General features: G+C 47.3%; 1 protein-coding gene across 6 annotated transcripts in view; it reads right to left on the minus strand.

Annotated features, from left to right (window-relative positions):
* Positions 1-1408: 1408 nt before the first annotated feature.
* The window catches only part of SPATA13 (spermatogenesis associated 13), a 149886-nt gene continuing 123409 nt past the window's right edge, over positions 1409-27885 (minus strand). For 4 of the 6 annotated variants that reach the window (XM_044249424.1, XM_044249423.1, XM_044249425.1 and 1 more), the window contains 9 exons: positions 20608-20744; positions 18923-19102; positions 18373-18558; positions 16304-16483; positions 14301-14533; positions 10577-10706; positions 8335-8707; positions 7173-7247; positions 1409-5610 (listed from right to left, as the gene is read on the minus strand). In XM_044249424.1, the coding sequence (XP_044105359.1) occupies positions 5435-5610; positions 7173-7247; positions 8335-8707; positions 10577-10706; positions 14301-14533; positions 16304-16483; positions 18373-18558; positions 18923-19102; positions 20608-20744 (1670 nt within the window). In that variant the 3' untranslated portion in view covers positions 1409-5434. Of the gene's footprint in view, positions 5615-7172; positions 7248-8334; positions 8708-10576; positions 10707-14300; positions 14534-16303; positions 16484-18372; positions 18559-18922; positions 19103-20607; positions 20745-27885 lie in introns of all 6 variants that reach the window. The other 2 variants (XM_044249422.1, XM_044249427.1) reach the window with 2 other exon arrangements.

Here is a 27885-nt window from a genome sequence, read left to right on the forward strand (position 1 = left end):
TCTGGATCCGTGGATGGTGCCAGCAGCTGGCCATCAACCCCAGCATCATCCCCAGGGCAGAACTTGGGTACCACATCTCCTCCCAAAGGCTGTGGCCGTGGCTGAGCAGCCTTTGCATCCAGCCTCCCCTCCCTTCCCACGGTCTCTTTGCTGGACACCATCTCCCCAGTTGTCTCCTGCCCTGGTTTTAAATCCACGCTTTCTTCTGCCACTGGCAGGAGCTCTGGGGCAAATTTGGCCACAACTTCCCTTGCCTTCAATTCTTTCCCTACACAATGAAACCCCAGCATCTCATCCTGGTTGGCAGAGTCTTCGGGATCCAACTTCCACCACGGAGGCTTCTCACACAACTGTAGCACGTGAATTCAAGCAACACACCCAGGGGCCCTGCCGTGCTGGGTTACTCCTCCGAGATGCTACTCGGGCCTCGCCTCCCGGGCCACCTGCCATCCCTGACACCAGATGAGAGGACTCGGCTCCCAGAAAGCTGAAGCCCATGTAACTTGCACACACCCCTAGTGTTGCATAATTCATGCTGAAAATGTTAACACCTTTATGTTCCTGTCTCCCTGTGACCACATGCTCCTACGGAGGATTACTCATTTCAGCTTGCTTCCCCAGTGCACAGAGCAGGTGGCTGTCATGAGAGGTCGTCACCCCCTCGGCTCTTCTAGAAAGTTTCCACTGCCCTCTTGCACCCCTTCCAACATAGGGCACTGGCATGGTCCCTGGAAGCCACTCTTGAGCGTCAAGCTTTCAGGTTCCCAGCGCTCCCTCTTCCCCTCCTCACCCCTGAGCCAACCCCTCTACCAGGGCAGCCCAAGGAGGGGGAGCAGATCAGTTTGGGAAGTAGGTGGACATTTAGAGTAAACAAACATGGGGACTGCTGCTTGGCAACCTTCATAGGAATACTTTCCTGATTACAGTCACAGCAAACAATGGGCTATTTACTCAACTTCTCTGAGCTGTTAATTAGAGACGGAAATTCTATGTTCCCTGCCCCCAAAGGCTAAGCAGCCAACCTCCTGGTGAAGTGGCCTCATCTCCACCAGGGCAACAGCTGTGAAATGAAGAGTGTATACAAAGGTATGTGCGGTTCATCTACTGTCCCCGTCTAGAGAACAGAGGGGGGCCTTAGCACTTTGGGTTTGGCTTTCTCCAAGCCATGGTGACTTTTTTCACTGGGCGCCCTTTCTCGCACACGTGTCTACTGGCTTAAGCCTGCTCGTCCATGGATGAATTTTTACTGAAAGGAAATCTATCAATGTCCAGACAGGAAATGAGCTTGAAATGCCAGAAACCCACCAAGCACTCGCTCTCTACATAATTTTTTTTTAAATTAAAAAAAAAAAAATATATATATATATATAAATATATAGAGAGAGTCTTATTTTACTACTCAGATGCATTACTGGAAGCAGTTTGGCAAATTAACTTTAATATACAGATACAAAACAACAAATATAGATTCACAGCATTTACAAGAAATCATTCAAATAACATTGTAATTTTTTTTTTTTTTACAAAAACTTCATTCAACAGAAATACATGTCAAGTTATAGCAGTCTTGTACAACATACTTCAGCTGTCAACAGCAAATTCATCAGTTTTGAAGCTGGCACGTGACTTAACATTGTCTTGATGTTGAGTTAAGTTCAAGGAAAAGGTTACTAAAAGCTGCAAAATAGGTAAGTGAAACGCAGCTGATGCTATTATTTACAAAAAGACCAATTATTAAATTACAGAATCTGTTAGAGTATTTTCTAAATACACATGTCGATGTCTAGGAGTTCAGTAAGGACAGAAGCGTCCAGTGTGTTCTAGCTAAAAACATTTGCATCAAATATGTAAGTTTCTGGGTTTTTCCTTTTAAGTTCAGAGAGTTGCTACTTACTCTTCTCAAAACCATTTGAGCTCTACTGTCATTGCAAGCCTCCTGAGAATAAGAGCATTAGTCAAGTGGAATTTGAATAAGAACATGTGTCAGTTAAGTTTATAGGGACCAATGTTTTTGAGAAGTTGGACCCAGCTGATTTGTGGCCAGCATCTCTGGCCTGTCAGCCATAGGAAGGACGTGTACCCACACTTGTTAGTGCTGTCCTGTGAGGGACACGTCGGTTTCTCCCATCCTCCGTAAAATAACAAGACAGCAATTTTCTCCTTAACTCCAGGTAATCAGGCTCTTCTATTCTGGCTAGGTAACTAACTTGATGTGTATTGAGAAATATCAGCAGTTTGGGCAGGGAGAGTTTTCCAGCAGATAAATACTGAATCATGGCTTTTACAGAAGACTTCTATTGTGATACAAAGTGTGAATTAAATGCACTTCTGCTTTGTGTCCAGACAACAAGGGTGTAGAATTGAGGGCATTTTCTGAACAGGCATGGAGTTGGTCTTCGTCTGGATTAGGTATAAAAAGGTACAACGTATTCAGAAACATATTCGTGCAGACAGGGATGAAATGTTTTCAATGACAAAATCAGATCTACGAGGGGGAAAAGAGGAGATCTACTGAAAACAAAAACAAAAAAACAACGTAGCAAGAAGGGTCCCCCAGGAAAGCTCTGGCACATTGCTGCCAACCTTTTGCTTACTTGCAGGCCAAGGACGAAGAATGCGATTTCTCTAAGATTTTACAAACATTCCATTTTATGACAGTTTACGATTTATTGCAAGGTGGTTGTGCACTTTAGGTACGATGAAAATCGAGAAGGTTGCTTTTGACCCAAGGCCAAGGCCATTTCAACTGTCTTCCAACAGGCTCTGAAACATAAATAATAAATTGAGATTTGTCAAAGTGTTTTGCTATCTTTGTGTGTGTGTGTGTGAGAGAGAGAGAGAGAGAGACAGAGTGCGTGTGTGTGTATTGTGGGGGCATCTGCATTATGCAATACGAGGTTAAAATGAGGAAAAAGGGAGAAAACAAGATTCCCAAGAAATCCATACAAAATCCATTTGGGGGCTCTTGGTTTATTTCTCTCGTGTTCTTTGCAAGTGGAGCACAGGACTTACATCAAGAAGGAAAGTGGGCAAACCTAAAATTAGAATACTGAACCATCTATTCTTTATTAAACTCATGCGTCTGATAATAAAACTCAACTAGATAAACAGATTTAAAAGAAGTAAAAGGCATTCTACCTTCTTAAAAATTTTTCTCATTTTTCAAAATCACCAGAGAAGGCCAAGCAGAACCTACTCAGGGTGGGTTGGGATCAAATGACCCCACCCCTCCACCCTGCATGGAGCTCACGGGGGCGGCGCTGGGCACTGTCCAGGCACTGGTGCCCAAGCTTCCTGCTATTTCTGGAGAGTCCCTGGAGGGACAGGTGGCAACCAGAAGTCAGGGCTCTGATAGGAAATACAGTGGGATTGGTCACAGAACTTAAATCACTTCACTGCACCTTAGGAAACATTAGTAAATGGAAGCCCATTAAGTGGTTCTTTACTTGAATTGACTCCTCACTGAAAATGGGACATAAGCAAATGGTTCTCCTTTCTTCCCTAATTTTCTTGTATTAAAAATATATTCAAAATTGTTGCATATACAAACAACTCTGTTTAGCACAGAGATTCCTAGTTATTGCTGACAGGTCCACAAAAAAAGCATTTTAAGTTAATTTTCAAAATAGGTCATTATATGTTCTTGGTAAAAATTTTAGGTCAGTTATATAAATGCAACTAAAATCGAGAGGTCTATCCACAAAAGAAACAAGTGCATGTATACACACACACACGCACGCATGTGCACGCTCTTGCACTCGGAGCCACAGCACCTCCTGGAAGCTTCCTCAGAGAAGCAGCCTCTATCCTGGGACAGTGGGAATCAGGGAGCCCAGGGCAATGCCACCTTGTAGCCGTCCTGCGTCCTGAGCACATCATGGGGGCAGACCTGACAACATTTCCAGGTAATGCTCTAAGGCCCACCCAGATGTCCAGAATCAGGTCTTCTTGATGTGGGATGTCACCTCCTTCGGGACCGGCCCTGGGTAGGGGGGATGGTGGGGGTGGAGGGAGGAGGGACCAGACGCTTGGAGATACAGTTTCTACCTTTGTCTAGGACTTTACAGGTTTGTTTATTCTCCAGCACAGGCCTACTGGAAAACAGGACTCTGAGTAGTGTACAAAAAGGGGATTCTCACATAGAAAACCAAAGTGTGGATGACAATATCCCCGTCCAGTGCACTAAGTACATTTAAAAGGCCTCTCCCTTGCAGAACTTGTTGTCTCCAGACATATTTAAAAGTTATTTTCATCAACACTTACGATATAGACAATGAGGAGATTACTATCGCCAGATACCAGCCCATGTGGCCTTCGTTAGAACAGACTGCTATGTCTGAGTCTAGATGTATTGTTGTTTAGGTCTCTTAATAAAGAATGAATCTTCAGAACCCTCCTGACAGATTAATAAGAGTGGGGTTAGCACTACCATTTGGGGCTTATGCAACAAAGTCAGCTTCGAATCCTGAGGAAGGTGGGCTACTCTGAACCACGTGTTTTCTTGGTGGAATGTTCAGGTCACTGTCACTTAATTACTTATTCTGATGGGAACTCCAGAAACTACTGGTGGGAAAGCGCACGGATGCTCTGAGATGTCCTTCCACGGATGCATGTGCATGTTTCGTTTGTATCAGATAATTAAAATAAATGGGTTTCTATATTGCAAATGGATAGGTCTGATTAATTCCTTAGGTCACGACGTGCACATAGGTGTGACTTCTGCCCGTGGAGTCACATGCTGTACACACCAGCAGGAAGGGACCTGCCTTAAGGACAGTTTACCCTGTGGCAGGATTTCACACTTTCTCCCTGGAAAGCAGCTGCATCTTGAGGATGCTGAAGTCCCCTGGACCGTGTTCCCCAGAAGGGATTCATCCCTCTAGCCTGTAAGGGAAGCATCTTGCCAGGGGAAGCTGGCACTACCACTTGGTAACAATTCAGAGGACACCAGGGGACACCACGGCCATCTGCACTGAGGCGCTAAGTCGCCTAATACTGTGAAGACAGGAACAGCTTGTCCGTGCTGTGAGACGCTACTGTACCAACCCCATCACGACTGTCCCCTTTGAATCCACGTGCCAAAGTGGCACTGTCATCGAGTCCCTCCTCAGGAACGGCAACAGGGCGTGCGCCCATCATCAGTGATGCCCACTGGGGTCACCACTCAGCATCACCGCAGAGCAGGTCACTGGTTCCTGCGGCCCAGCCATCTTGGCACAGGGCCCAGAGTGGTCTCATGGACATCAAGGCCGTGCATCATGACTCCGTCTCCCTTCCAAGGAGGAGCTGGGTCTTCAGAGGCACCTCGGTCACGTCCAAGACTTCTACTCTTCACCGGTCCCCGAAAGAAATTCTCAGCACTGGGTTGGGCACAGAGAAACAGAAATGGTTCTCCTCTTTACAGACACCTCAGCCAACGTGTGGCCTCCGGTTTTCATTTCTTGAAAGGGGTGAGTTTGTTGAACGTGTGCCAGAAGAGCGACGGCTTCCTCTTGGGCTCTGCCAGGGCAAACACCTGCTGCTGGGGGACGCTGGTGGGCACGGTGACGTGGCGCTGGTGAAGGGGGTGCAGGTTCTGGTGCGGTGGGGCCACGGGGCATCCGCTGTAGCCTAACTCGAGAGGGGAGAAGGGTGGAACATGGACCCAGCGTCACTCGTTAGCCGAAAGGGAAAAACAGCACCAAGACTTGAGTTCTTAGCTGATTCTTAATTCATAGGAACCCAAAGTACACCTAAGAGCCAACATAACAGCACCTACCTGTTGCTGTGAGAATTAAGAGCTCATATAAGTAACGTGCTGAAAACAGGCCCCCGAACCGAATCGCATAATCGAAACGGTTTCAACGGAATAGGTTTTCAAATCTGCACTGAGGTAATGAGAAGACCTGGGACACAGCTCCAGGACCGCAAGCTAACTGTGAAAGTCAGAGTGACAGGAGGAAAGAGCGTGGGTCCTAGAGGGAGCCAGGACTCAGTCCAGAGGGCATCCTGGCCCTGACCCGCCACAAGGCTCTCCCGGCCTTCCCTGCTGAGAGGTGCCCGGCAGGCGACCACCACCACACACATTCCCTCCATTCAGGTGCCTAGCTGCTGAGCCAGTGACTTCTGGCAGATGCCGAAACAAACTGATACACTCTAACAAATGGATATTTACTGGTTACCTGCTACTGATGTGGAAATCCAAAAAAAGAGAGAGTTGGTTTTTTTCCTCCTCAAAGGTACTTATCACTTAGTGGGGGAGGGGGGGATTCTGCCTCTGAACAGGGGAATGGAACACTGAGGGTTGTTTTGGTCATGAATTCTTCTTGGCCCTCAGCTGATGGCACATCATCCTGGGCTTAACTGGTCTTGTTTTTGCACTTTTGGTTATGAAAATCCTGAGTGGGACACACTTCAGAGGATAAATTGCTCTTAAGAGTAGGAAGTCAATCTGAAGAAAAGGTTCTAAGAATATAACAAATATTTTTGGAATAAAAATCCTTATTATTTTATTTCCATTCGGTGAGATCACGTGTTATTATCAGTCCTATAAAAAAATGAATAAAATAAAAATTTTTTTGCTCATCAGGACAATGAATGAGGTGTGACCTGAGCACTGGTCATCTTCAGTAGCCATCAGGCAATCTACTGTACATGTAGAGTACGGATTCGTTGCTCTAAATAAGCTAGTGTGTTTTCTTTTCTTTCCAGCTCATTTCTTGATCTACTGGACTTTTGGACCCTTTTTTCTTACCTACGCTAGAATGCAGCCTGCACTGATAAGCAGTTTGGGGCTGGAGATTTCCTCCATGCATGCCCGAAACACACAAGAGCTGCTGGGTTGCCTTGGACTGGTGAGCGGGCTGGCCCGAGGAAGAACGCCAGCACGACCTCAGGGTAGGGAGGTGTAGAAGCTCTTTGGCACCAGTTCGAAACACATCTTACAGGCTCATGTTCAAATGTCAGCATATACTGAAGCATACTCACCCTAAACCCAAATGCAGACTAGTCTAAACCACCTACTGGGGTGGGGGTGGGGGAGTTGATCCCTATCATGCTGAGTTTCAACCATACGTCTCTCCTTTGTCGGGAGCTGATCATCAGCGTGCTAATGACTTCATTCTCCCTGATTTTAATTCCCATACTGACACGCATGAAGAAGATAAGAAGACGAAGCCTTCTTCAAAACTTACCTTTTGACTTTCCATGTCCCGCCTTTTGAGCATTTAACATGGCGAGTTTCTTTTGATTTTCTGAAATTTCCATTCCTGGATTTAGGAACAGACATGACAAACATTCAAAACAGGTGAAATAAGTCAATCAGAGAAAGACAATTATCATATGACTTCCTTAGGAGGATAGGGGAAGGGAGCGAAAAATAAAATAAGACAAAATCAGAGAGGGAGATAAGCCATAAGAGACTCCTAACCATAGGAAACAAACTGAGGGCTGTTGGAGGGGTGGCGGGCAGGGGGATGGGGTAACTGGGTGATGGGCATTAAGGAGGGCACCTGATACAATGAGCACCGGGTGTGATATACAACTGATGAGTCACTGACCTCTACTTCTGAACCTAATAATACACTATACACTATATGTTCATTAATTGAATTTAAATAAAATTTTTAAAAAGTGACACCATTAGAAAGTAAAACTAAAACATGACCCATATTAACCTTGAGGTGTTCAACATAACCCGCAGCAAAGAACCTTATTCCCCAAGGAACTGTAAGAGGTTGACAAGATTACAAATGGAGAAGCAGCAAGGACTGTCACCAGGACAGACACTAGGATGACATCCTCCCAAGCAGGACCCGCTCCTGGGTGCAGTGGCATACTCTGAGTATCAACACACAGACGACTGACTACATGCTGCCTTGTAGGAACTCTGTCTGTCATGGGCTGTCCCGCAGCAAGTTCAGAAGCACAGCTGACCCCTGAGCAACATGGGGTTGAACAGCGTGGGTCCACTTATATGTGGGGTTTTCTCGATAAATACAGGGCAGTGCTGTAAATGTATTTCGTCTTCCTTAGGATTTTCTTAATAACATTTTCCCCAGTTTACCTTACTGTAACAATACAGCATATTATACATACAGCATAGCAGAAGTGTGTTAATCCAGTATGTTATCGGTAAGGCTTCTGGCCAATAGTGGGCTGGGACCAGTGAAGTTTTAGGGGAGTCAAGCATGAAATACGGATTTCTGACTGGCGCGGGGGTCGGTGCCCCAACCCCTGCACCGTTCAAGGGTCAGCTGTATTAAGGATGTGTACCCCCAGGAGAAGGCTGGGAAGAGCCCTCTCCCAGGGCTGTGGGGCCGGCGCCTGAGGCCAGGCGGCAGAGGCGCTGCTCACCCATCTCGCGGTCCTCCCGTACGCGCCGCCTCTCGTCCTCGCAGGCCTGCAGCCACCGCACCTTGTCCTCTTGCTTTCTGGCACAGAACAGATGCACCTCGTCCGTGCTTTTGCTGACGAGCTTGAAGGCGTTCTTCACGCTGAGGTTCCAGTCCTTGTCCCGGCCGTCCTCCAGGTCCACTAGCTCCACGTCATCCATGTCTGTGCGGCCTCTATAGTAGAGCACGTCCCTGCGCAGCAGGTCCTTCTTGCAGGACACCAGCTGGTGGTCGAACAGGAAGAACGTCCGCTGCTGGCTCTTGCCGTGCCTGGTGACCTTGGTCAGCTCCCCGGAGTGGATCAGCTCAGAGCTGCGGTCTAGGATATCCAGCCCCTGCGAGGATGAACATGCATCTTAAGACCTTCCCGTTCAGACTGCGTGAGAACGTGTCACGATACAAGGACAAGTCCTGACACTCTTTTTCCCACTTTCCAGTTAAAGGGAGATCCCCTCACAGGTCAGTAGGGCTAAAAAAGGCCACTTCCAAACACGGGTGGTTTTCATCTCCTTGTGTGTGAAACTTCTTTTATTTCCTACCCAGCGGGAAAATGTTACAGTGCCTCTGTGCTGTCTGAAGGGTCTTCCTTACAAGGATGAACGGACTCCCGTCAGTCTGAAATGGCTGCTCCTCGGAGAACAAGAACACGAAGGAGGCCTTCTACGTGGGGGGGGGACTTACGGCTCTAGACTCTCGGGCTCTGGCTTTTCAGTCTGGTAGGTAGCGTGGCTCCCAGAATAACTAGCTTAGGATATTGGAAACAAAAGACCAGATAGCAAATAGCCAGCAAGGTATCGGTAAAACTTCTGACAACGAATTATCCCCTAAATGTCATCGTCCAAGAACACAAGGAAAAAACACATCTTTACAGTATTAGGTTGGGGCTAACCCAATGGAACTCTGTGGTATTCAGTACAACACTGGCCTCTGATTTATAAAATTTTATCCTCCTTTAATCCCAGTCATACACAGTATTTTGTGGAGGCAAAAAACTACTTTGACTCCAAAATAGTTCTTCTACTTGCTTGCCTAGAGCAATTCTGTGCCCCAGATTCTTCACTTACAAAGTAAGAGAGTTTAATGCAGTGATGTCTGAAGGCCCATCCAAGCTCCAGAAGGCTCTATGGCCCCTGAAATAGAAGTAGTTCTTTCCAACGTTCACTGCTGTAACCTACTTTAGTTAAAAACCTAACTTCCCAGTCCAAACTCTCTTAATTCTTAGGGACAGTGAGTTCTGCCCAATTAGTTTAATGTACGATGAATTTTGCTTGGTCTGAAAACAATCAGAACAGCATTCGTTGTTCGAGCAAAGCCACTTAACCCTGCCATGTTTCCATTCCCCTATCTGTTAATGTGGGTAACAGCAGCTCCTACCCCACAGGATTATTGAGAGCATTAAGTGAGTTCACATATAGAAATGGCTTAGACTAGTGCCAGGCACGCAGGAAACACAACCGCTGTCGTTTTTATAAATAAATGTGCATACATGCACGTGCACATATGCACGCTGGACCAGCGTGACCAGCTTGGGCCAAGCACTGCATCTGCCACCGCCTCCCGATATCCTCATGAGAGCTCTATGAGGTAGCTAGTATTTTCAAACCCATCTTAAGGATGAAAATCTTAATCTTGCCCAGATCATATCCAATTCAACCACAGGCAGTGAAAGTCCAGTCCATACACCCACCACACTATTTGTATTCTAAATGTTCTTCAGGATCGCCTGGGTGGCACAGTCGGTTAAGTGTCTGACCCTTGGTTTCCGCTCTGGTAGTGATCTCAGGGTCTCAGGATAGAGCCCCGTGTCCCACTCTGCACTCAGCTCAGTCTGTGTAGGACTCTCCCTTTACTTTTCCCCACCCCTACACCCTCTCGCTCTCAAATCAATAAATATTTAAAAAAATGTTCTCCCGTTGGTCTCATGGAACATACTTTCCAGCAGGAAAGACAGAGCGTAAATAATAAATTAATTACAGACGTTCTTCAGAGAGGATTTTTTTGGTGGAAGTGAGTTTCTGGTAAAGTAGCTGACTGTTAAGTTCAACCACCTGCCTCAAAATATATATGCCATTAGAGCCAAGAATATAATGTTATAATGTATCAGTGACAGGATGTCACAGAACGTCATCAAATGAGACTAGAGTGAGGGAGGGCATAAGCAGCGCTGGGCAGTGGAGCAGGTGCGGGAAGGGGTGCACACTTACCTCCCAGCCTACGATGGACACCTGCCACCGCGCTATCTTGTCTATGCTTTCCAGCCTGCGCTTGCGCTCATTGATCAGACACGCCACGTTCTTCATGGCTTCATAGGCTGCCTTTATGTTGTTGTAATCACTGTAAAGTAGGAGGCTCGTTTTAACCACAGAACCTGAAATCCATGAAACGGGACTGACAAAGTAATATACTCCATCCTGGATTTGTATACTAATAGTCTAGACAAAGTAGCATTTAAATAACAGCCATTGTTTCCTTTTTCTTTTCCTCCATGAATAGACCACAGTCTCCATAGGTTAAGGGAAATGACCGAATGCAATCCGGCATTCTTCAGAATAAGAATCTTTTCATTCATTTCCCAGAAATCACAATGAATGAAAGTAAATGCCACAAGAAATAAAGTTTTAGTCACAGTGACAATGGATTATTTTCATTAATAAAGAAAGGATAGTCTTTATGACTGATTTGTTTCTCAGAGAGCCAGTTTTGCTATATAAAGTACCTTAAAAATAACTAACCATTCTCAAGAGAAATTATTCGCTTTGAGTCTCATCTTCTACCATGTTCAAGAAAGGACACAAAGAGGACACAAGCCACAGAGGCTGGACGTGGGCAGTTACGTAAATGCTGACACCATACACAGCTCGTTGAGGGACCTTTGTTCCTGGTGCTTCCTTATGCTACAGTCAGAGCAAACTGCAATGTCCTCTGGAGGAGGCTCTTGTTCCTCAGCCTCTAAAACTGCAGGTACCAGGGAAACAAACTACAGGCCTACTTGCCACACAGACTAGAATAGAACCTGGCTCGTACTGGGAAGTATGATATTCAGGTTTTGCTCAGAGTTAATAATCTGGGGACATATAAACCAATCATCCAATCATCCAGCTAATGATCTGAATTCTTTGCTTTTCATCACTTTCCTGTGTCTTTTTTTTTTTTTTAAGACTTTATTTATTTATTTGATAGACAGAGATCACAAGTAGGCAGAGAGGCAGGCAGAGAGAGAGGAGGAAGCAGGCTCCCTGCTGAGCAGAGAGCCCAGCGTGGGGCTCAAAACCAGGACTCTGGGATCATGACCTGAGAGGAAGGTAGAGGCTTTAACCCACTGAGCCACCCAGGCGCCCTCACTTTCCTATGTCTTATGAGATATATAGAGCTTTTGGATCTCAGTAGCACAGAATTATATCCTCTTGCACAGCAAGGAAAGAAAGCCCTGGAAGCAGATTCTATTGTCTATTTACCAAACACAAATAACTCAGCCCCTGGGAAGTCCCTGGGCATTCCCCCACAAGGCAGACCCTGCTGCCTCTAGACAGGCCTATTCATACTAGCATCGGAGCACAAAGGAAGAACAAAACAGACACAGGGGATTGCCAAAATAATGGAGCAACCACCCACCCCAGACCTCCAGCAATGAAGAAAGTGTACAAAATAATTGTACATTTTTTCCTACAAGATGTTCTGTCAATTCTAGAGAAGAGAAAGAATATAATCGTTTTTCGAAAAAAAAATTTTTTTTTTGTTTTCCTGAAGATAAGGAAATGGGTTTTCTGTCATTTCCTTTAAAAGGATTTTGGGGGGGGGAGGGGGGGAGCCAAAATAGGCAAAGGCTTCATACTGAAAAATGCCCTTAAAAATGAAAAACCAACTACTAAAGGATGATGTATAGTCCCCTGGTCATACCTTGCCCATATTGGAATGCACCAATCTGCTTGTCCATGTCTGTCAAGATGTCTCTGCCTCGTATTCTCTTATATATTTTCTATAGTTCCTTATCGTGGTATATTTTTTTAACATTTTCTGAAAATTTGTGGCTCTCTTGACTTTGCTATTTTCCCTGCACTCAAGTTTTCTTATTTTTCCATCAGAAAAAGAAAAATACATATAGCTCTCTTCCCTTTTATCTATTTCAATGAACTCCTTTCTCTTATTCCTTTCATCTTAACTCTTTATACTAGCATCCACATCTAGCTTCTACTGTTTGGTAACCTAGCTCCTTATCCCGTTCCAGCTTCCAATCTAATTGCAAAAAGTTTCCTTTTACAAGCCCTGTGTCTCCACAGGAGTCCAGCAGGCAGCAGACGGGGCAAAAATGGGCAAAAGAATGCTCCCCGAAGCACAGCCCCAGGGCCAGGCGCTGCCGCATATAATCTGACTGCTCTCAGGGCCACACTTAGCTGGTGGAACCCACAACTGTTGTGGTTTGGCACAGCATATCTCCTCTGGCTACAATCCTGTCCCCTCTCTCTCATACTAGAACCTTCCAAGACCGTCCGTTCAAGGGCTGCAGGCGCACTGAAAGCTTTGTACCAGTGACACAGGAGTCACGGCTGAGGTTTGATTCTTACCTAAAACAGTAAGCGTCATCCTAAAACCTTGCCTACTGGCATTCCAGCTCTGGTCTGGTGAGAACACAGCAATGCCCAACCAGTGCCACCTAAAGATGCCACACAGTTTGGGACTTGTGCATCTCGGGGAATGGCACAGAATGACCTGCTCATTCCAACACTGAAGGGGTGAGATCTTACAAAAAATCACAGCAAGAAAACCGGGAGTTGTTATTAAGTAAGCAATGGATAACTTTTTGGCTCCCCTAGAAGAACTTAGTTAAGGACAAAGCAAGTCACACAAGGAGATGGGGTGGAATGGATCACGGAGATAGGCAAGCACCTAGGCTGGGCCTGAAAGGTCTTAGGGGTGCCTGCATGGCTCAGTGTGTTGAATGTCCAACTCCTGGGTTTTGGCTCAGATCATGATCTCAGGCTTGTGAGATCAAGCTTTGTGTCCAGCTCTAAGCTCGGCACAGAGTCAGCTTGGAGATTCTCCCTCTCTCTGCCTCTGCCCCTACCCCCGTTCCATGTGGGCTCTTTCCTTAAATAAATTTTTTAAAAAAAGAAAGGACTTAGAGCTGGACAGGACCTCAACGGGATGCTTCTCCAAGCTAACCCAACTCATTACGCTGTATCCTTGAGATTTCCCCAGTCTTCCAGAAGTTTAAACTTTGGTAGTCCTCACCCTTTTCTAAAGTAGCATTTTGTTGCAGTACATGATACTGCTCCGAGGGGGAGCTGCTGTAGGACGGGGAGCAAAGTATTTCTAAAACTGTATTCACAATGGTGTCTTTTAAAAATTGTTCTTGGGGTGCCTGGGTGGCTCAGTGGGTTAAGCCTCTGCCTTCTGCTTGGGTTGTGATCCCAGGGTCCTGGGATCGAGCCCCATATTGGGCTCTCTGCTCAGCAGGGAGCCTGCTTGCCCCCTCTCTCAGCCTGCCTCTCTGCCTACTTGTGAACTCTGTCACATAAATAAATAAAATCTTTTTTTAAAGAAACTGTTCTTATGAATTACTGAGTAGCTACAAAAGAGGAGTTATAAACAGACATCAGTTTTAAGGACCAACAGTACAACACAAATTCCTCTATGCTCCTGACACAGTTTAAGGATTATTCTTACTTTTTTAGTGTTTCTAGGAATGGATATTCTGGAGCCTCTTCCAACAACCCATTTCAAGACCTTATAATCTTGAACATTCTAAGCAAAGTGACAATTTCTTCCATGACGCTAACCACTAACCAAGAGCGTCAAGAGGACCGCTACACCTGCAGGCTGCCGCCACTCTGTGAAGCCCTGAGCGCCGCCCCGGGGACCTGCGGTGCGGGGCTGACGGCGCAGGGTGGGTGCTGCGCGCGCATCCGCCAGCAGGCACGACGCTCCCACCTGTGCTCGGGCGTGGTGTACTTGAGCAGCTCGGCCAGCTGCAGAGGGTACTTGCAGATCTTCTGCACTGGCGTGAGGAGGAAGCCGTCGATGGCGATGTCGATCATCTGCTGGAGCAGACGGCAAGCTTCGAAGAAGTGTCGGTACCTGCCCTGCTTCATCAGGTTGGACAGCTCCGCGCAGGCGCCCGGGTGGTTGTTACAGTACTCGGAATAGATGGCGAAGCCCTCTTGCTGGGAAGCAGAAGCACAGCTTCGTCAGACCAGGGGCCAGCTTCGGGCCACGACCTCTTCTCTGAGGTGGGGGTAGGGAGCACGTACAGACCAGGTGTGGGTGTGGCTGGAAGGGTGAAGGTGGGGGGAGGGGCCGCTCTAGGACTTGGCGACCTGGTCCCACTCGAAGCCATATTTCGTGTACCCCAAAAGTCGCACAGGGCTTCCGTGGGAGAGAGGGACCCTCTGCCACCACTGTGTCCGCCCTAGCTCTGCTCTAAGGAAAAGACAGGCACTATTCACAACTCCAACTCTCTCCCCCTCCTCTTCACTTTCACTGATAAACATGGTGGTGATCATGACCATGAAGACAGGATTCAAAGCCACCCCCTGCTCCCCTCACTGCAAGTCCTTTCCTTAACATCCTGCCACCTGGCTTCCACACACATGTCCCCTCCAATGTCTGATCAAAAGCCCCTGGATCACTTCCATTCTCCTCTGCCTCTCACTTCCAGGCTGCTGCCGCCCTACTGGCCAACCTGTGCAGGCGTGGTGGGCTTCCCCCAGTTTCCACAGAGGCCAGGAGGCCGGCTCCTAGTCACCCACCCTGCCCGCAGCTGTGTGTCTTTCAGCCTGCATCCTGCCTCACCATTTATCCTTGTCCCTGCTCAACACATGTTGCCCGCCAGACTACTTCCCTACAAAACAGGTTTTCCCAACCCACCCGTCAATTCTTTGAGCCCCAACAGTCTGCAAGCGGTTCAAACAGCTACTTGCCCATATTCCCCAAGAATAGTTTTGTCAGCTGGTGCTCAAAAATCCCCTGCCAACATCACTGTCTTTCCACATCCCTACTGCAGCCCAGCCCACCCTAGCCCCCAGCCCCTTCTGCCCAGAAGCAGCACACCTTGTCCCTTAGCTAGACTCTCCAGTGATCCAGGACCCTGGCAAGGCCCACACAGCCTAGAGGCTCAACCTTCCCCAGGTCCTGCCCCCCAGCAGCCTGAACTTCACTGACCTCTGAAGCCTGCCTCTCTCAGAACCTTCTGCTCTGGCCAAACAGGCCCGGTGCATTCGTGGGGCTGATCTTCCCATGCGTGGGACCACCACAGCATTATTTCTGGCTGTTTAACCCACCCTGCCTCTGTGTAGTCACTGTGAACACCCAGAGAGCACCACGTGAGGCAGCTGTTGTCACTGCTGTCACTATCACAATGATGACACCCATCTGGGCTGGGAATGAAGTCTCCTTCCTGTGAAATCTGTTAGTATTAAACATGGGCAGTCAATCCCCAGTTATAAGCCCGCTATCATCATAAGACTGTTCTGAGGCAGTTTTCGGTATCCTCGGTCTGAATCCACACCTGACCCTTACTCAGGTGTGACCTTGGGTCAGTTACTCTCTGGGCTATAGTTTCTGCATGTGGAAAATGGGTAAAATAATCATACCTTCTCCATAGCAGTACAGGAGCTAATATAAGCAAACCCTGGAAACCATGCTTAACATACAATAGTCACTTAATAGGTATTATGAGAAGTTATTCCAAATACAACCTCCTAAAGCCCTCAAAACTGCATACAAGTGGGAAGATTTTGAAATCTTGAGGTATTTAGGTAAAGAGCAACCACATAAGCGAAACAACTTAATTTGCAGCTGACATCTCCAGTCCCTAGGAGATTAATCCAGCAAACAAAGCAAGAAACAGAACAAAAAGGACTACTTTCTAGAGTGGAAAACATTTCAAAATTATTTAACCAGATGTTAGAAAGAAGAAGTAACAGGTGACATACATGTTGAAGAAAGCAGGATCCTATTTCACTTAAATGAGGTTCCTCTTTATTGTACTGCTTCTCAAGGTCTTTCAGGAACTTTCTTTGGAATTTGTAAATATCTTCAATGTTTCCAAAAATGGTGGCTAGTTGTGCAACAGTGAACATTCCGGTGTGCTTGCGACACTGTCGAATATAGCCCTGCAAACAGCAAAGTAAACTTTAAAAAATTAATCTGGAGATTACAGCAATTATTTATTTGAATAGTATAGCACTGGGGATGCAAAGCCATTATTGTGGAAGGGATTTTAATTAGAGAAAATTATTTTAACTCTATGGGTCCCTGTTGGGATGATCCAACCTCGGAGACCCCGGGGTACTAAGAATATTTTAAAAAACAAAAGGAAAGAGAACAGGTGCATGTGGCTGGATGTGTATAGCAAGAAACTATATGAAGTTTTCAGATTATGTTCCTGAAACAAAGTTGATTGGTTTCAAATATTTTAAAGGGCAAACATTGGGACTGTCACACTTTTTCTAAACTCTTAAGATAATCATTCTCTCATCTCTAATGTCATTTTACAGCCGAGAAGACTTGCCAAATACAGCATGTCACAGCCTGATGAAGAGCTCATGCAGCTGGCTCAGTGTCACGGCAAAGAGCCAAGAACATGTTACCCAAGGATTCCACCACCACCTACTTTCTATAGAGAACATAAAGCTGCAGCTCTTTATTCCAAGGCCTGCACGGATTAGAGTCCTATTCGTTCTCCATGTACAACACCCTAGTTGTACTATGGCTGGGGTAGGAGTTAGTGCGGTGGGAAGGAAAGGCCATAGATACGTGTAATAAGTATCCCCAAATCAGCAGCATGTAATTACACAGCCTAAGCAGACTGGCTGATAAAATACATACCACTGACTATTTGGTATGAACTGTAACAGAAAGACAATAGAAGGTTCAAAACACAGGCTTTAAGGCAGAATGATCTAAGTCCTAGCCCCACCACAGTAGCTACGATGTGCCTCAGTTCCCTCATCTGTAAGGGGGAACAGGGGGCGTGGTAATAGGACAAGCTGATGAGAGTGTTTGTAGGAGTTAATCCAGGTCAAGGGACGGCACAAAGTCAAAGCCCAACAATCGTTAGCCATGACTTCTTTCCCTAAAATGGTGAATTAAAGAAACTCCTTTAACTAGACACTTACAGGGAACAAGATAGTTAGCATCAATAAGCTAAACATCGGGTGCCTGGGTGGCTCAGTCAGTTAAGTGGCTGCCTTCGGTTCAGGTCATGATCCCCGGGTCCTGGGATCATGCCCCACATCGGGCTCCCTGCTCAGTGGGAAACCTGCTTCTCCCTCTCCCTCTACCTGCTGCTCTGCCTACTTGTGCTCTCTATCTCCCTGTCAAATAAATAAAAAAGAAAAAAAATTAGCAAAACATCGCTCTATCTTTATGGGGCCAGTTAATCCGATTCCAAAATAGGCACTTCAGCCTGTCTTCAGCGCTGAATGTCTGCAGTCGAGCTGAGAGTGCAGAACTCAACATTCACAGCCAGGACAGTGGAATGAGGAGATGGGGCCAATACCAGTGCCGTGTCAGGCTCGTACAGAACCCACAGAGACAAAGACTGTCACTGGACAAGTAAAATTTATTGCCTAATAGAATGCCATGACACTGCAGAACATGGCCTTGGATATCACTAGGTAAAACCGATTTTTCTTTTTTTTTGGTCTGCATCTCAATGGCTCAGAACCTCATCTATGAGTCTGATTGTAAACAGTGACAGACCTTTGTAACATCATGTGGGTTTCACGGAAAGGATGTTGCCTCCCCTGAAAGGCATTCACTCTGAATCATCTCGGGAGGTCCGTCCTCAGAGCACTGGTTGCATAGCGCCCAGAAAACCGACCACAATAGAGAGCCACAGATGCTCATGGGGGCAGACAAGCACTGAAAGAGGGCGGAGTCTATGCAGGGACCACATGGACCAAAAGGCGTGAGGAGAAGGGAGGGCTACGGAAAGGTGTATAAAATGAGCGTTTGACTGAGGACCACCTTGGGGAGTCCACAGGGTCTGGGGTCTTACCTCACAGATGTCCTTGAGGTGCTTGATGTACACGCGCTCGGTGTTCATGATCTCCTGGATGACATTGGTCCTCATCTGGTGCTTGCTCTCCAAGTGTTTGTGGCGGTTCTTGCCGGCATCTTCCTCCTGCTCCTCGCCCTGGGTGCTGCTGGAATTCTCCGACAGCTCCTCCTGATTGACACGCAACTGCGGGCCACACACAGGTGCCAAGTGACTTGGGGGAAGGCGGTAACAGAAGCAGGCGGAAGGCCCCCCCAGGGTTTCCGCTTCTCTGTGGCTGTGAGGAAGGCAGCCTGGCCCGAGGCTAAGTCTTCACGTACTCACAGAACCACGGCGGGGCCAGTGGCTCCAACCACAGCAGCAGTGTTAAACAACTAGTTGACCATGGTTGAAGTGTTTCCTTCAATCCAGTCTAATTACTGAAAACTTTCATTAAACTGATTACAGAGAGAACTGAACCTGGATTGAGGGGGCTCGAGCCTGACATGCCAACTCTACCACTCCCCCCACAGATCGTCGTGAGAAGGGTTTGTAAGTGCCACACACTTACTCTGACAAAGCTTGCGGGGAACCAGGCCTCCTTGTCCTCATTCCGGCCCCACCACCAGTCCTTGTTAGAGGCTTCCAGGACCTGGATGACATCTCCTGCCTTGAAGCCCAGTTCCTGGTCATCCATGGTCACGTGGTCCCATAAGGCTTCTGCACAGACCACACTGCCATCGCTGATCAGCTGCAGTGGGGACAAGTGCTTAGTGCAAAACCAGGTGGAAGAAGAGCAAGGGGTACGCTGTGAGCTCTCCTGGGGGACAAGGACATCTCCTACCTCGTACATGCCATTGGCTTGCAGTCAGTACTTAGCGTTTGATTGTTACACAAAACGAGTTTCCATATTCAGGAAAACAAAATCAGGTAGGCGTCTCTCATATGCTCTTAAAGGAAACCCCGAATCTACTCTTTTTTAAAGAAAGTATAAAAAATGGCTCACTCAGCCGTATGTCAGTTATTTAATGAATGTGAATAGCTGGAATATTCACCACCAAAATGGCTTCTGAGCAAACAACACGGAGCCAGGCCTCTAACGGTTGTGCGCATACTTGACTGCAAGACCCTCAGGACTTCTCCTAGAACTTACGCCTCAGACTTCATTCACAGTCTGGGGCACCTGGGTGGCTCAGTGGTTTAAGCCTCTGCCTTCGGCTCAGGTCATGATCTCAGGGTCGTGGGATCAAGTCCTGCATCGGGCTCTCTGCTCAGCGAGGAGCCTTCTTCCCCCATGTCCTCTGTCTGCCTCTCTGCCTGCTTGTGATCTTTGGCTGTCAGACTTCATTCACAGTCTGAATATACTGTTAGTCTAACTTTATAGTCCACGGCCATTAAAGAGAACCAGCTTGATCTCCAGATTCTTAGCAGATTCCTTTAAAAAGGAAAGCACAGACACAGCTCGTCTGTCAGTCAGCCATGGGTGGGGGGGCTGCAGGTCCCCTCAGCCCCCGGGTACATTGTCACACTCTACAGTAACAGCGGGTATTACTAATGGAGATGCTAGCTCACTGAGAACGGACACTCCACAGGTTCTAATCAAGAATGCCAAAACTGGGAAGTGCCTTCTGGAAAGATTTCCATAAGAAGGGGCGAAGACACACAGAGGTGGAAAGAACACCAGATCTGTAGTGAGAAATACGTGGTTAATTTCAGCTCGGCCATTTATGAGCAAATGATGTGGCCTCTCAGCTTCAATGTTTGTTATAATATGGGTAATCATTATAACATCTACCTCTTAGACTGGCTGATCCGAGATAACATCAGGAAGAGCATTTTGTAAGCTGAAAAGCGCTACCCGAACACCAAGCAGCAGTTGCTGCTCTTTTACTTAGAGTGGTGACCAGCATAGTTATCTGGAAAACTCAGTCACATAAACTGTCCTCAGAAATGCTAGAATGTCAGAGTTCAAGGTGTAAGAATATGTTTGGTAAGAAATCATCAAGAGAGGGTGCGTGGGTGGCTCAGTCAGCTAGGCGTCCGGCTCAGGTCACACTCAGTGGTGGGGAGTCTGCTTCAGATTCTCTCCCTCTGCCCCTCTCCCCACTCGTGATCGCTCACTCTTATAATAAATCTTTTTTAAAAAGAGAGAGAAAGAAGAAAAAGAAAAGAAGCAAGAGGGCAAAGTCTGAAGTGATTCGGCACCCTGAAAACTGGATATCAAAGATTTGCCCCTGTTGAGTGTGACTCAAGTACCTCGTTGATGGCCAGCTGCTCCCCGCCTGGCTGTAGGTATCTGGGGTTGGCCTGACACAGGTCTTCATAGCTATAGTCTTCCTCACTGCCGTTGTCATCCACTAAGGCCGTGGACTCAGTACCTCCATCTGAAGAGACTAAAAAAGAAACAGCAAGGTTTATGGTTAAAAGGACACAGCTAACAACAAAAAAAAAAATAGTGACAAAATAAATGACCTTTGAGAACATACTCCTAAGGGGAAGCAATCACTTTTGTCTTACCCAGAATAAGAAATCATTAGAAAACTCCTGCAGCTCTATCGATCCAAAGGTAGCAGCTGTGCAAGGAGCCGGGGTTGAGTTGACAGTGAGCGGGAAGGAGAGCATCTCAGAGAATACTGCCGATGTTAACCCACAGCGTCATTCTGTCACTTAGGATACTGAGGAAACTAAGTGTGATGTGGCTGGCAATGTGTGCTCCACGGTGGACATAGAATATATAAATGCAGATCATATTTCTAAGTCCTGCGTTGGTAGTGTCCTAAGTGGAAACACGAGGCCATTCTCTCCAGTTGTCCATAACGTGAAAAGGTTGGAATTTATAATACCGGGGTCAGGCATGACATAGGACCTTTGCCAAAGAAGGGAGAAAGATCTTTAAAGGGTGGCTGCAGCATTCTGGACTGCCCACCTTGGCATTCAGATGTCTCCTTCTGGGGACAGTGGGCTACTCTCACCAAGGCTAATTTGTCATCCAGCAGAGGGAATTAAAAGAGAAGAACGCTCCTTGTGAAGAAGACGGGGAGAGCCTATGGGATAGCAGCTGGCTTGTTAAGATACTGAGATGGCTCTGGATTGAGAACAAAATGTGGCTGGATCCAAAGCACATGGTGTATGGACACCCATCCATCCAGTGCAAGATGAGACCTGAAAAGCAAAGTGGGGGATGCGGGTGGTTCAAGGGTCCACAGTAAGCAGTGGGTGGCTCCTTCAGCATTCTGAGTAACAGGTTTTGAAGACACTGACACTACAGAATGGGTTTCAGAGTCCCAGAGCCTGGTCTGAATTCTAGCCCTGCCCCTCTACAGGCATGGGACCCAGCAACTTCCTCTCTCGGAGTTTCCGCCTCCTGTTGTACAAACTATTTTCTTTCTCTTCGGAGAATGAGGTGAGGTGATGTGTGGCAAGTTCCTAGAATCCTTGATTCATGGTTGGGACTCACTAAAAGAGGGTTTGGTGATGATGGCAGCGCATATGGTGGGAGCCCCGCTGGAGGAGGAGGGCTCCGCCACCGCAGCGTGAGGGAGGGGCTGGGGACGGACACCAGGCCCTGGAAACCCGCTGGGGAAACAGTGGGGTAGCTGGAGAGTGGTACCCAGGTGCCGCATCAGGGGAATGACGAGGGGAACTGAAAGTCAAGGATGCTGTTTGTGCAGGTCAAGCTGATGACAGAGCAACAGAGACGGTGAAGCCGATGATGACTTGGAAAATCCCAAAGCAAAGTCAAGGAAGCCAGTGTGGTGGGAAGGAAGAAGGCCAGTGTGAGATCGCAGTGGGAGAGTGCCGTCTGCTCTTGCCTTTTGCAAGGACTTGCAAATCTGGATTTCTAGGAACTACCATCAGGGGGCAGGTCTTCTTTCTCAGCTAAGCAACTTTTTTTTTTTTTTTAAAATGAAATACTTCTATTCCTCATTTTGTACCAAGTCTTCAAACCTGACATGCCTTTTACATTTGCAGCCCATCCCATGGGGACGAGCTGCGCTGCAGGTACTCCACAGAACCGTCCAGCCCCAGAACATGGCCCTGAGCTCGGCATACAGGGCCCCATGGCTTCCCTCCTGCCATTTTAGCCAGGCTGCTGTCGTGAACTTTTTAAAAGAAACAAACTCTGGGAGAACCTGGGTGGATCAGTTGGTTAAGCACCTGACTCTGGATTTTGGCTCAGGTCATGATCTCAGGATCGTGAGATCGAGGCCCACTTCAGGCTCTGTGCTGGGCATGGAGCCTGCTTGGGAGTCTCTGCCTCCCTCGCCCTCTGCCCCTCCTTCCACTCCACTTGCACGCACGCTCTCTAAAAACAATTAAAAATAAAAAAATAAAATAAACGCAACACATTGTGTAAACTGAGCCTAGAATTCTTACACTAAAATAATGATAACTACTGAAAAATATTTGTGACAATGGGTGATGGTCAACATCTTGACAATTAGTTCTAAGATCATATTACGTACGTCAGATTGTCAGATTCTCAAGTTTTCCTTACCGTGCACAGACAGGACTATGATTAAAATGATGAATTCAAGCCAAATAAAGGAAACTAGGGAGATGCAGGGAGACAGAAGATGAGCACCTCTTTCACAAGCTGCCCCCCACTCCTTGATGCCCATCCTGTGTGCCTGAGCGCCAGACAGAGCCCCTCTCAACGATGCCCAACATACCTGGTCTCCAAAGGGAGCAGGCTTTACCCATGCCTTCCTATGGCTTGGGTGCCCATCTATACTCGGGAAGCCCCTACAACCCAGCTGTAGCCTCCTCTTCTTCAAAGCCCCCCTCTTATGAGCCCAGGTGGGGCCAGCTGCTCCACAGGCCTTCCTCCAGCTTACTTTTATGACCCTAGGTATATGGTGAGTCACAGCCACTGATCTGAGTATCTCTGTCCCAGTTAGGATACCAGATGGTAGACCGTCTCCCCATGCCTGGGGCAGTGCACTGGATGTCAGGGCAGTGAGCTTGGAATCAGAGGACACCTCTGCGGTGAGGACAGAGTTCCTGGGCTCCAACCACCCTCCCTCATGTCACATCCCCTCACTGTTGCCATGCTCAGTCTCATTCAGGGAAGATCAGGGTCTGTATCTGAGAGAGAAACATACAAGTAAGCTGCCTCAAGGATGAACAATGCAGGGGCGGAATGTCCCTGGAGCTGAGCACAAAGTCTAGAAGCAAATGGAAACTCTCCAGATCCCTGGCATGGCCTGGCAGACTGCAGACTTGCTGGCTGATTCACCATGGAAGAGAGGCAGTGCCTGGCTCGCGTCAATGCAGTGTCTGGTCCAGGCGAAGGGAATGCAGAGAGGTGGGCAGCGGGTAGCCAGCTCTGGGTGTGCATGTGCACATGAGTCTGCGTCTGTCCCCAGTGGGAGGCAACGGCCACACAGCAGGGCTTCTGTCTCACGCGGCTTCCCTCTGGAGTGTGATGCTGGAGGTGTGTCTGTTGCCTAATGCTGGTGGCTTTGAGTGAGGCCCTGGAGAAAGGCTGCCTTGTCTGAGAAGTGTGCATGAGCTCTGTAAGAGCCTGGATACCGTGTGGTACCTGGGCCCCCTACGCTGAGGTCAGAGTGGTTGCAGGCAGAGAACACGAGGTCACTCAGCCTAGGGAACTGTCCTGGTGTGTATATTGGGGCGGGGGGAGTCTTGAGGAAGCAAATACAAGCTTTTTGTACATGCATGAGTCTTTCTTATTTGCCTAGAAAAAACAAAACCCAAAACCAAAAAAAATAAAAGAATACCACTAAAGCTCCAGGCCTTCTCTAACAAGAGATCCTGGAGCAGCCACTCGGCTACCGTGCCCAACAGCTACCTTGGCTAACGGCTGGAAAGTTCGACAGCTCCTGCGTAAGGAAGATGCATGCAAACGCTTGGTTTTTAAAGGAGGCCCGAAGCGGCAGGAATCTGCACATGTCCGCCAACACTGATCTGGCACAGCCTGGCACCAATGGCATTCCTCCCACCATTTTTCAGCCATGGCTACTGAGCCAAAGGAGGGAAATGCAGGAAATGAAAGGTACCTGGGCCTCCTGCCCACAGCAAAGCCCTGAAAATGACACTTTTCCCTCAAAAACCCACTGAACATTGTTTTCCAGGGAGAAGTCTTTACCATTTGATCTGGCTGTTGCCATGGAAATCAGTAAGGGGGGAGCGGTTCGGGGAAGCCGGTGGTGATAATGCACAATTTACAGGAGTCTAATGAGAAAGGGATTCCACTGAAAAAATGCTACACGTCCACAGGAAGTAGCAGGATCAAATTGTCTGGAAATCAGGACCTTCATCTACTGAATGATCTGAGTTTTCATAAACACTTAGAAAACTATCTCTGACTGAGCTGCACCCTGAGAAAGTTTCCAAAGTGACAGTTTCCACAGTGCAGATTAATGTTCACTAATCACTGAAGAAACAAGACAGCTCTAGGGGCTGGTGGGGTCCACTGACTTAGTCTTCCAGTGGGTGAGTGAGGTACGGCAGGAGGCCTGCAGTGAAAGCCTAAGCACTGTGGAGCACAAACACTTAGGCAAATACCCTAGCTTTACAGACTGTCTAGCTAAATGACCTTGGCACCTTTCACTTAATCCTCTCCCAACCTGTTTTCCAGTCTGTACAATGGGAGTAAGTGTACACGTTTTCTCTATCCAGAGGTCGTTCTTTTTCTTCTACTGCACACATGCCACACCCAGCTCATCAGCAAATCCTGACTTTCCCTTGAGAATGAGTCCAGAATCTGGCCTGTTCTCACTGCTCTCCCACCTCTCCGGGCAGGTCACTCCAGCAGCCCCTCTCCCTGTGTTTCTCCCCTCCCCACCCACCACAAACACACTCTGCACTTCCCTGTCATTCGGCTCTGGTTCTGATGGCTGCTCGGTCACTAGGCGGGGCTCTCCCTTGGTGGGGCAGGAGGAGGAGGGGCGCTGTTCCCTGTGCCTGATACCCTCCCACAAGCAAAGGAGAGTCAGGCCAAGTCCTTCCCTGACTGGCCCGTTCAAAACTACCCCTCTCTCCCCACCTGCTCTTTTTTCTTCATTCATTTTTCTCCATCGCATCTCTGATCATCTAATATAATTTGTATGCTATCTGTTTCTCCAACTAAAATGCAAACTACATAAAGGCAGTGATTTTGTCTGCTTTGTTCTTAACTGCATTTCTAGTCCCTGGACCACTGCCTGGCACACACCGGCACTAAGTATTTGCTGGCTGGATGGCTGGCTGGCTGGCTGGAAATACAACCAACACACAGTCCAAGAAGAGCAGGGCTCTTGCTCAGACAAACTGGGCTTCAAATAACAGTGCTGCATAAAAATGGTTTTTGGTGTTTTGTTAGTAGTTTGAGTCCTTGGTCAAGTTTCTTTTTCAATCTTTCACCTGCCAGACTGTCAAAGACAGACAGTAGTAGTCATTTGTAAATCCTCAACAAGTAATTTACTGTTACATGACTGTGAACTTCCTGTGAAACAATACATAAAAGCACTCTGAATAAACTGAGTAACATTACAGAAAGGCAAGATGATTTCCCTCGGCATCCCAATGCACCAGGCCCAGAGCTGATATTTTGCATAACTCGGCTCATGTATCCCTCAGGGCAGTTGCTATGTGGTAGAGACTCATGGTTTCCCCATCTTCCAGATGAGTAAACGGACACCCCAGGAGGGCACGGCGTGTGTGGCAGGGGTCAAGCCCGTGCCGTCAGCTCCTCCTCACTGGCATGGCTGCCTCTACCAGGTCTACCCTTGTAGTCAGTGATAAGACTAAAACGACTGGACACCCCAATCTTAGTACTTCCACAGCATTCTGGAGCGAAGCGGTGTCCACCCATCCCCTGCTCATCTCGCCTCCCTTTTCTTCCTACTCCTGATCCCAGCTCCCAACTATGTCTGCGATGATCTGATTTTCCATATTATCCTTTTCCCTTCACGATTTTAAAGTCTGTGCTCAGCTGACGACTCCTTGTATTTCTGTCCTATCATTTATACACATTTTATGGAGTTGGGGTTTTCAAGTCTGCTGTCTGGATGGGAGGGATTTTAGCGCTGCAGTCCGAGGCTGCCTCTGGGCAAACACACTGTCTTTACACGTGTGTTTCCCTTCTGAGCCCGGAACGTCTTTAGAGAAGGGACAGGGTCTGTTTTTGTATCCCTGGCACCTCACATAAAACCTGGCAGAGAGAAGGCACTCAAAACCTTGTGGTTTTTTTTTTTTTTTTTTAAGATTTTATTTATTTATTTATTTGACAGAGAGAAATCACAAGTAGATGGAGAGGCAGGCAGAGAGAGAGGGAAGCAGGCTCCCTGTCGAGCAGAGAGCCCGATGCGGGACTCGATCCCAGGACCCTGAGATCATGACCTGAGCCGAAGGCAGAGGCTTAACCCACTGAGCCACCCAGGCGCCCCAAAACCTTGTTTTTCAACTGAACTGCAAATTGCTGATGAGTAAACTAAGGTTCCAAGAACTTAAACTATTTAAAATGGAGCTACACAATGCTGGGTCTGAGGCCGATGTCATGGTGGTCTTCCTGCTTGCCGTCCCCACCTGGCTCCCTGCCAGCCATCCTATAGCTCACTTTTACGGTAAACTGGTTTTCTGTCTGTTCCTTTTCTTTCTTTCCCTTTTTAAGTACAGTTGATAGACGATGTTACTTAAGTTGGAGGTGCGCCATAGAGTAATTTCACAACACTGTGCTTTTTTCGCAAGTGGAGGTCCCGTCTGTTCCCATAGGACGCTATTACAATGTCATGGATTATTTTCCACAGGCTGTGTCTTTTATTCCTGAGACTTATTCAAGGTGAACTTCTTAAAACCACAGTTTCATAATTTTCACTACAAACTAGATAGTAGCTATCCACTGCATTCTGACAATTCTCTTGTTCAAGCAGGAGTTCAAGGCCCTCTGCAATCTGACCCCACTCTACCTAGCAGATCTTCCTTCCCACTGTGTGCCAAAGCCTACAGTCACCTCTCATGGGCAGGCGTCTGCACAAAGAGCAGGTCTGTGCCACTGGCCATGTGGACCACAGGCTTCTTCATGCCACCTCATCACTCCCTAAGTAAGTGTGATCTCATTTAATTTAATGGACTCAAAACCTTCAACTATAGATCAAGGTCAGTCAATGTGACTTTTTCTCTAGGAGTATTTTACATGATGTGGAGCTATGATAAATTCTCAAAATGTGCTTTAGCAAAATTAAGAGAAATGAATATATCCTAATAATAAAAAGAATACATTTAGGGGCACCCGGGTGGCTCAGTGGGTTAAGCCTCTGCCTTCGGCTCAGGTGGGATCCCAGATTCCTAGGATCGAGCCCCACATCAGGTTCCCTGCTTAGCAGGGAGCCTGCTATTCCCTCTCCCTCTGTCTGCCACTCTGCCTACTTGTGCTTTCTTTCTCTCAGTCAAATAAATCAGTAAAATCTTAAAAATAAATAAATAAATAAATAAATAAATATAATGTCTTCCTTCCTTCGCTTCCTATTGTGGTTTAAAAAAAAACCAAAAACACATAGAATCAATTAACCATCTTAGCCATATTTAAGTGTA

This window comes from Neovison vison, chromosome 5 (assembly GCF_020171115.1).
Source record: "Neovison vison isolate M4711 chromosome 5, ASM_NN_V1, whole genome shotgun sequence".
NCBI lineage: Eukaryota > Metazoa > Chordata > Mammalia > Carnivora > Mustelidae > Neogale > Neogale vison.